Below are 9,980 nucleotides of genomic sequence, written 5' to 3'. Positions count from 1 at the left end.
CGGGCGGGCCCACGGGCATGGCGGGAGCTGTAGTCCGGCCCCTCGCCGCTGCCGCCCAGCAGGACCTTGCGGCTGCGACCCGGGCGCGCCGGGCCCCTCGCCTGCTGCCCCGCCTCGCAGCGGGGGGAGCGAGCGGCGCCGGCACCGGTGCCCCGGCGGAGCCTGCGGGGCAGGGCGGGCGGCGGAGGAGGAAAACTACATCTCCCGCCGGCCCCGAGAGGGCCGGGGCGGTACATAAGCGGGCGGTACCTGTCCCAGCCGGGTAACGCCAACAGGTGAGCGGGCAGCCGGCCGGGACAGGGCTTCTTCTCCGGCCCTCGCAGCTGGGTTCCTTCTCACCGCCGCGCCCCGCAGCCGCGATGCCTTTCCCTAGCTCCGGCGCGGACGATGCCTTCGACTACCTCTTCAAGATCATCCTGATCGGGGACTCCAACGTGGGGAAGACGTGCGTGGTGCACCGCTTCAAGACGGGGCAGTTCAACGAGAAGCAGCAGAACACCATCGGCGTGGACTTCACCGTGCGCTCCATGGACATCGACGGCAAGAAAGTGAAGGTGGGGGCTAGGAGGACCCAGGGGAAGCGGGACCGCAGCGCCTCCTGCCCGGCCCCTCTGAAGGCAGGAGCAAGAGCTGGGTGGTAATGCTGGCCAGGGGTGCTTCCGAGGGGAGCTTTCCCGCGGGAGGATGCCCTGGGGGAGGCAGTCACCCTGGTTTGGTGCAGTCACAAGTTCGTACATACTTACTTACTCTCGTGGTTTCTTTAGATTTGTTTTTGGAGAGAGAGGGCTCATGCTCTACCTCTATGGAGATAGTTCTTTGAAAGCCAGCTTTGGTTTGAAGGGAGTGTCTCTTCCCTCCTTCAGGAATCACAGAATGGTTTGGGTTGGAAGGGACCTTAAAGCTCATCCAGTTCCAACCCCCTGCCATGGGCAGGGACACCTTCCACTAGACCAGGTTGCTCCAAGCCCCGTCCAACCTGGCCTTGAACGCTTCCAAGAGCAGCCACAACTTCTCTCAGGCTGTCTTCATGGGAGAGGTGCTCCTGCGCTCTGAGCATCTTCATGGCCCTCCTCTGGAGTGGGATACTGAGGAGGGAATACCCTCTAGTTTGCAAAGGCTCTGCTTTGGTGTGTGCTTGATTTGAGGGAAGATGAAGACTTGTAAGACAAACACCAGAAGAATTTGTTAGCTACAACTTGCCTCTGTGTGCCAATGAGAGTTCAGATGCCTGCCCTTTATATGGCTTTGCTCTGCCCAGCCCTGCAGCAGGGCTTCTTAGCTCTTATTCCTTGCCTATTAAAAGGCTGTAACACTGCATCTTTTAGTACAGTTGTTGAAACTGGGTTTCTTGGCCTCTTTACAAAGTTGAGTTTACCCTTGGAGCTTTCTCTTTGGTCTGGTTAGACCGTCTTTACAGGCATTTAAATGTCTCTTCAGATGTAGAGAGGGCAAAAGCCACACTGTGGTGTAATGGAGTTAGCTGGGACAGGTCTAGCTGCCTTCTAGATAAGGGGTTTCCAAAGCACAGATAGTGATAGCAGACACTGAGGAAGCAGCATTCGCTGGTCTTTACAACTAATACTTTCTCTCTTACAGATCCAAGTGTGGGACACAGCTGGTCAGGAACGCTTCCGGACAATAACCCAGTCTTATTACAGGAGTGCCCATGGGGCCATCCTTGCCTATGACCTTACTAAGAGGTCCACATTTGAATCTATTCCTCACTGGATTCATGAAATTGAAAAGTATGGTGCTGCAAACTTGGTCATGATGTTAATTGGTAGGAATCTGATTTTAAATATTACGTTATGTAGTTTTTAATATGTATATAAAATCCCCCTCACTTTCCGCTCACTACCTGAAGCCTCTATAAACTACGCATTAAAGAAGAATGCAGTTTTGATTAAAAGAGATCAGAAAGTGTATCAGTTTGGCCTGAGCTTAAAAAATGAGGAAAGTCACAGCCTGGTCACAATAGGACCAAGCCCATAGCAGACAGTGAAACCTTTTTCCTTGCTTGTTTCTTGCTGGCATAATACAAGCAGCTCGCTAGTCTACCAAGCAGGGACAACTCTGAGGTTGAATTAGATTGAACTGTAGTTAGAACTGCAGTAAGCCTTATCCTATGCTCCTGATGTGCAGGAATTTAGCAGCTCAATAATTCAAGAAGAAGGGGAATGCACAGAGCAACACAACTCCTAGTTCTCATCTTTCCTCTCTGTTCTTTTGATATGCATGCGCATTGCTCTGTAATGGGATTCTGATCAGTTAAGACAGTAGACTGGGGACATGGCTTTTGCAGAGCATGAAGTAGTCTGCTTGCATTCCTCCTCCTCGTTTCCTCCACCAGCATTCAGGAAGCTCTGCCCCTTGAGAAAAGGAATGGGTAGGAGTTGCTGAGAATGGAGCTGGTAGGAAGCAGTGTGGCTCTTTCCCTTTGTGTTTCAAGTTGTTATTGCTCTTCCCTCCCCCATGGTAGAAGCTGCAAGTGAGAGAACTGGTGTAGTAAAATGACAGAGCCTGCCTTTACATTCCCCTGCTCCTGCCTGTTCTGCTGTGGCACTGTGCTGAGAGCAACACACGCAGCCACAGCAGCCCAAACCGGCTCTCGGACACAGGCAGCTGAGCCCCGCAGCGCAGCCGGCACGGGCCCTAAGCGTCTGCTTGTGCGCCTCGCAGGTTACTTTGCTGTGGTAGTTCTTCCTGTTCTTCCTCTGCAGAAAGAAACAACAAATTCTGACCTGCATGTAACCACAGTGCTTGGAATGAGTCAGGAGGTGTTCGTGGGGGAATAAATCACTTAACTCTGGTAGGGCTTTTCTAACTCTTATCATTTAGCTGAAGAACAAGACCTACCTGTGTGTGTTGAGAGGGTTGATGGTGGTAGGATTTGTTCTTTTTTTTTTCTTTAAGAAAAAAGGTCTGAAATTGGTGAAAATAAAGCTCTTAACAAGGATCCAGCTTGGTGCTGTCTTCCAAAGCTGGTGCTTTACTTACTTTGTCAGGAAGTCTTTGTATGTTTAATTACACATAGTCATGTTGTACACCTTTCTAGCATGAGGTTAAGATTAAGTCTAACTTTCCCACCTGGAACTGAAGAAGGGGGTTGGGGATCTTTTTAAGAAGGCAAATGACCCTCAAGCAAGGTGTGTTTTTTGGGGTGGGTGGTTGTTTTGGTTTATTTTCCTTCCAGAAAAACTTAAAGGGACTTAGTGGGAAGGGAGCTGGCTTATATTCAAATTCAAGGTCTGAATTTGATGAAGGGTTGTCTTGAAACTATGAATGTAGACTTCAGCCAAGTACTGCATGTACCAGAACTGATGATAATTTCACATGTGCTGCAACTACTTAAATAGACAAAGGTGTTTTATCTGAGGTGTTTCATGACTTCTGATGGATATGAACTAAACTGCTTCAAGTAAAAGTTTAATTTATACATGTGGAAACTTAAGTATCTATTTTAAGCATTAAGGAGGTTGGTGTGAATTCTTGTCTTTTTTGACATGATCTAAAAATGACTGCTGTGTATAAAATAGGTTGTGTTAAAATCTGATTAACAGTTAAGCAGGCTCTTCCTGGGGTTTAGTGGGGTTTTTTGGGGGGAGGAGATCTGCTTTAGACTAACAACATTGCAGGTCTTTGGAGCTGAGTATCCACCTTGAGATGAGTTAAGGTAGCTTGACAGTAGCGTAAAACGTGTGACTTCCACTGAAGGTTGAGTGAGGAATAAACCTTTATGCAAAATTGCTCTTGTTTACTGTGTGCAATCATCATAGCTACAGGATTTCTATACTCTTTAGTAGTTAAGTTAAAAGCTACTTAAGTTTAAGAACACTAGGGAATAGGGACCAAAAGTTGCTTCCAAATAATCCTCTGGCACCACTACCTACAGCAAGTAATTAGATAAACACAGGGGTTTAAGTTTTGTTTGGATTTTAATTCATTTGCTAGCGGCAGTTTTGATCCACATTCTATGTTTGTGGCTTACATCTTGGTTTTTTTGCAGTACCTCATTCTTAACATTAATTCAATTTTGTTAAGCGATAGATTTATGCATTTAAAGATTAATTTGTTGAGAGACTAAGTTATTGAATTATGTATTTCCCTTCTTCTAAGGGAACAAATCTGACTCACCGGAACAGCGCCAAGTCCTGTTTGAAGATGCCTGTACACTGGCAGAGAAGTACGGGCTCTTAGCTGTACTGGAGACATCAGCTAAAGAAGCTCAAAACATAGAAGAGGTGTTCACGCTAATGGCTAAGGAGCTAATAGCCCGAAATACCTTACAGCTTCACGGAGAGAACCCTCCAAACAGCATCTATCTTGATTCCAGGCCAGTGATTGCCACTCCAAGTGTGGAGAAGACCCAGTGCCTCTGTTGAAGAGAGATTTCAGAAAGAACTTGAAAGTCATCATTCTTCTGAGGCTTTTTGATTTCACTTTAGTCAACTGATGGAGGTGTGCTATGTGGCCTTGAGCCATCTCTCTTGATATCTCTACTTTGCAATTTGGCTTGTAAGTATCTTCAGAGATTGTTGTTGCTGTTGGTAGCACAGGCTGCTTTGAACATGGCAGCTGATACTTTAACATGATCTTCTGAGCTGGGAGGACTCAGGGAGCTGCCAGCCCTTGCCTTAACCAAAGAGAACTGTAAAAATTATTGCCTTCAATTACATCCTTAAGTGATTATTTGGCTGTGTCAGAAGATATTTGCACCAGAGCTTTGTGTTGATTTGACCCTTTTAGGCTATGTTGGTTGTTCTAGTGCAAGCACTTTACTCTCTGCTGGTAGCTTTAAAAAGCCTGACGTGCTTGGACAGCTCTCATCCACTGCTGCTTAAACTTCCATTTAGAGGCAGTCCTGATGTCAGGCATGTAGCCACCTATCCCCAGGAACTCAGTTACACCTGTGCTGACTTCCTCACTAGACAAACCCGAAGACATCCCTGGGGTTTCACAGCAGGTGGAGTGTGATACACAAGGGTCTCAACCCTCTTCCTGGGGTGAGAAAAGTTGTTTTTCACTTGCTCTGTAAGAATGGTTTCCAGTAATGATCTGACTAGCTACATAGACTTGCTAGGAGTAGTGAAGCTTCCAAGGCAGCGGTAATGGCCTAAATCAATGCTGGGGTGAAAGGAATTCCACACACACACACACCCTGTCTTGCCTTTGATGTGCTGATTTTAATCAAAAGCCTTCTGTAGTTTGCATGGTGGGCCAATCGCAGCATGAGAGTATGCATGTTGATTTTCAAGGCAGTGTGAAGAAAGGATTCAAGCTCCTGTAGAACTCAGCAAGGGGTGTAAGATGGTTTGATTACAGAACCTTGCCTCAGAGCAGTAAGGGAATGGTATGGGGTGTACCAGAAGGCTACCCCTAGGCAAGTGTGTAGACTACTGCTATGGAGACCAAACATCCTGGTAGCAATAGAAGAAGGTTTTGTATTGCTCCTTCCAAGTGCAAGCTCTGCTATTGGGGGCTCATTTCTATGTACTACAACTGAATGAAGGGTTTGGGGTTGTGGTTTGGTTGGTTTTTGTTTGGGTTTGGTTTGTTTTCTTTTTCCCCAATAGATGGAAGCAGGGAAGGAAAGGGAAGAAAGAAATATTATACAGATTTTTTTTTTTTTGACTGCAGTCCACATGTACCAAAGTGCATTGCTTAGTTACTGTTAAGCTATGAACTGGAACTCAAACTCTGTAATGATAAAACACAGCCTGCGTTACAGGCAAAGAAGCCCTGGGAAGGCTGGTATGCTGCTAGCTTACCAGATGGCAGCCTACCCATGTTTCACAAGTTCTTGAAAAATAGGGGAAAAACATGTAGCAAGTATTTCTGGAAAATCTTGTCTGAGAAGCACAAAAAATAAAGCAGAATGAATCATTGATTTATAGTCTAGCATTATTAATGCTTACTCTGGCCGGGTTCTTTGCCATCACATGCAAAGAGCAAGAGTTAATTCAACTATGTGTAAACCAAGGAAGAAGTCTTCAGCATTAGCCTCTAAGCCTTTTGCTATATAGCCTGCTGTGGCAAAAGCTTCTTCAGCATCTTCTTACTGATGTTTAAAATCTTCATTTGATCTTGATTTGGTACTAGTTAATAGTTGCATTTCAGTTTACATATTTAACTAACAATCAACACCATAACCTTTCAAAAGTAGCTGAACAAGTAGCAATACAACTTCCAAACAACCAGCTTTGACACCTCTTGTCACTAGGAAAATAGTTGAATGCAAATTTCATATTCTTGTCTGTTTAAAATCCAAACTACTCCTGGTAGTATTTTGTAATGTAGTAGTTTTTACATTTTTAGTATCTACACTTACTCTGGTAGCGGACTTTGTATTTCAGATAAACCAGCAAATACTAATCTTCTAGAGAGAGCTTAATAGGCAAGCATTGTTTTCATCTCCAGTTGTCTTTCATTAGCCAAGAATTAGAGGATCTTGCCAGCAGAGTATTAAACTTTTGCATGGTTTATCAGATTTACTGCCTGGGAGACTACTGTATGAAGTTATGCTGCTTACCCTCAGTATGGAGGCTTCTGCAGGCTGATGCTTCCATAAGTGCCCAGCACTGCCAAGTGACAGGGAGCTACTTGCAAAGTAAGTCCTTCCTTGGCAGACAGCTCTGCAACACAGGATCAGGGAGAACAGGCTTGTGACTGCGCCCTGAGCTGCACTGCTCCCTTCCCTTTACCAGGTGTAACAGGCTCCTTGCTGTTCTTTCAAGAGACTAGACTTAAAAACCTATCTGTTGTGCAACTAAAGCAGGAGTGTGACCTCTCTTGGCTGGCTCCATTTGGCATCTTTCACAAGCCCTATGTGCAGTTACAGTGAATGGTTTCTATAGGGTCATTTTTCCAGCTGGAGTCACTGCAGAGCAAGCTGCAGCAGTTGCTAACAAGAAGGTTCTTCAGCGTGTATATTAGCAGACAGTATTATTCATGGGGTAACACATGAAGAAAGTGCTAAACTTTTTTTTTTTTTTTTTAAGTCCCTTAATTACAGGATGTTATTCTAGACTATAAGATAACAAGCCCAGTGTAAATGCTGCAGTTGTGCCTTTCCCCACTGCAGAGCAGATGGAAGCACGCAGCTTTGACAATGCACGTAGCATTAACTGCTACGTAACCTTATATTAACATTTTGTTCCCCCAGCACCATATGCAAATTTACTTGTATAAAAGTGTAACTTAGAATCACAGAATGGTTTGGGTTGGAAGGGACCTTAAGGATCATCCAGTTCAACCCCCTGCCATGGGCAGGGACACCTTCCACTACGCCAGGTTGCTCCAAGCCCCGTCCAACCTGGCCTTGAACACTGCCAGGGATGGGGCAGCCACAACTTCTCTGGGCACCCTGTGCCAGTGCCTCACCACCCTCACAGGGAAGAACTGCTTCCCACTATTGGATCTAAATCTACCCTCTTTTCAGCCTGAAGCCATTCCCCCTTGTTCTGTCACTACATGCCCTTGTTAAAAAGTCCCTCTCCAGATTTCTTGTAGGCCCCCTTTAAAGTACTGGAAGCTGCTCTAGGGTCTCACCTGAGCCTTCTCTCCAGGCTGAACCACCCCATTTCTCCCATCCTGTCTCATAGGAGAGGTGCTCCAGCCTTGTAATAATCGTGGTGGCCCTCCTCTGCACTCAACTTATTGTGATGTTGTTTACGATATTATCCTAAAACCCACTACTGCCCCACAGTTTTAAAAGCTGCACATCCAGCTTGAAGATGAGCTTTTTTGTTAAGTTTTTAATCTACTTAGAAGTATCTTACTTCTGTGTGTGACACATAACTTGCATGGATATTGCAGCCATGACAGATAAGACTGAAGCAGCAGCACTATCCGCGTAATAGGGTAACAAAAAAAACCTAGAAGTATATTAAAATGGAGCATGCTGACACCTCCCAGAAGCTGACTGGCTTAAAAGCAAACAGCAGCAACCAGGGGTGTGGAAGGCACATGGCACTGCCAACTTAGTCAAGCTTTTCTTCATACATATATCAGGCTCTTCATAACAAAAGCTGAGGTTCTTATCTAATCATTCTTGTTAATGTTTAAGTACATTTGGAAAGGAGACAAAACAATTTTCAGGCCCTGACCAGAGAGAATGAGCTCTACCAGGAGCCTCTGTTCAGGAGGGAGATACATACCTGTGCTTTTGGATATGGAACAGAAATAGAAGCTTACCTCTGCCCGGTGAGTGTTCCAACCACAGCTCTGTTCAGAGGTGCCCCTTCCCAGCTGTGGGCTGTCAGAAGGCACATTTTCAGGTATCTCAATTCCCAGAAAACCACAACTGGCTGCAGGCAGCAGGGCTTCAATACTTACTGCTCAGTGTACTGACTCTTGAAGCCATTTTCAAGCAAGTGCATTACGGACTGGAACTACAGCAGCCAATGCAGGGATATTGAAATCCTCTGACAGCAGCTTTGGACAGGCCAAGAGTCCCCTGTTACCTAAGAGTACTTCCAATTTTAGTAGGAACTTGGTTTGAGGGAGGTAGGGCTTTAAAAGCTCTTGAGGGCTTTCTCTAGTGCTGCTATTCCAAAACAAACCTTAACTCAGCTGCCTGCACAAACGCAGTCTATGCAATCACAACAAGCTGTTGCCAAACAGATGTTGACTCTGGCGTGACTGCAAGTTACGCACAGAATACTCATGGATGACAGCAACAGCAGCAAGTTGGGGCAGAAGTCTAGCATATTGGTAACCACACATTTCCTTGTCACTGCTGCATCCGTTAAATCACTCCTTACTGCCATTTTCACTGGCAAGTCTGCCTAGTTCTGCTTACGTGAAGCAAGGCTTACCACAACTACACCTCAATGCCTCTCCAGTACTGCCATCGTGCTGGCAGCAGAGGAAAATTGACTTTGTAGCAACTTGATTGTTATATCTCAATCCTAAGGGACTACACGTGAATTCCGTTTTGTCTTAAGCTGCTGCAGCACTAACTCCATCTATCCAAGGTTTGTTCTGCACATGAGACAACCCATACCTCAGGGTATCCTCCAAACAGAAATCTATTTTGTACCTGCTGTATCAGGAAGGAGTCACTTTGTATTTCACTAAATGAACCAAGCTCCCCTCAGCAAGATCACAAACACCTTGGGCTACAGTCAAGAGCAAGCTGTGCTATCACTATCAGAACTAAAGCAGCAGAGGTGGCAAAAAGTGCACTTTGCTTCCATGATCACACTCAGACCAGTCAGAACGGGCAGCAAGCCCTTACTTTGCACTTACCACAAGCTGCAAGATTTTGTATCAAACCATACATGTATATTCTTGCATCGGAAGCGAAGTCAAGGCACTTCAAGAGAGAGCTTGTATCTTTTTCTAACCATTTTTGTTTTGAAATTAAGATTTTGCTGGTGGGAGTTTATGAAGTCTTTATACCTTTTTCATCTTGACACTACTCTCGTTGGCCTCTTCAATTTCTGTACCTTAGGTATTTGCTGAAAGAACATGCAGCACAGCCTAAGTCATCACCCTCTGTATTTTTACATTAAAAGTTTGCCTTAATGCTACTGAATTCATTCCTGTCCTTGCAGAGGAAAACCACAGCAGTCTACTAACACATTTTACTCATTTCAAAGGCCCTACTCTTCAGCCATTCCCATCTGGGGCGATGGGAGTGGAAGCCTTAATGCAACAGCAAGCTTGGAAGCAGGCCTACCACCAGCAAGATTCAAACTGGAAGCGACACACAGCGGGAGGGCTGCATGACAAGTGCATGCAGTTCTTCAGCTTACAGAACAAGAACCACAGCTCGCTTCAAAGCAACAACAGAAACTACTTATTATGATGCACGTGACTACAGCAGTTGCCTTGCAGCTAGACAGAACAGCCACTGCCAAAGCAAATCCCTTGTCTGCGTGTCCTCAGCTTCCCCTATAGTGCATACAGAGGCAAGGCTGAGAAAAGCAGCACCCACCCACCATGGTGCCACATGTACACCCATACAAGAAGTAAAG

General features: G+C 45.6%; 1 protein-coding gene across 1 annotated transcript; it reads left to right on the top strand.

The window, feature by feature from the left end:
* Positions 1 to 13: 13 nt before the first annotated feature.
* Positions 14 to 5,887, top strand: RAB19 (RAB19, member RAS oncogene family). Its single transcript, XM_030478257.1, has 3 exons — positions 14 to 554; positions 1,597 to 1,780; positions 4,117 to 5,887. Exons 1-3 carry the CDS (start codon positions 360 to 362, stop codon positions 4,380 to 4,382), a joined length of 645 nt encoding a protein of 214 aa, XP_030334117.1. The 5' UTR covers positions 14 to 359; the 3' UTR covers positions 4,383 to 5,887.
* The last annotated feature ends 4,093 nt before the right edge of the window (positions 5,888 to 9,980 follow it).

The sequence above is a fragment of the Strigops habroptila genome, chromosome 3 (assembly GCF_004027225.2).
Source record: "Strigops habroptila isolate Jane chromosome 3, bStrHab1.2.pri, whole genome shotgun sequence".
Classification (NCBI taxonomy): Eukaryota; Metazoa; Chordata; class Aves; order Psittaciformes; family Psittacidae; genus Strigops; species Strigops habroptila.
This window is presented reverse-complemented; position numbering and strand designations above follow the sequence as displayed.

Bases quoted from the DNA above. Each gene is read 5' to 3' on its own strand.
- RAB19 (XM_030478257.1), top strand. From the start codon at position 360: ATGCCTTTCCCTAGCTCCGGCGCGGACGATGCCTTCGACTACCTCTTC. The intron at 555-1,596 runs GTGGGGGCTAGG...TCTCTCTTACAG, and splicing joins TCGACGGCAAGAAAGTGAAG to ATCCAAGTGTGGGACACAGC. The intron at 1,781-4,116 runs GTAGGAATCTGA...CCTTCTTCTAAG, and splicing joins CTTGGTCATGATGTTAATTG to GGAACAAATCTGACTCACCG.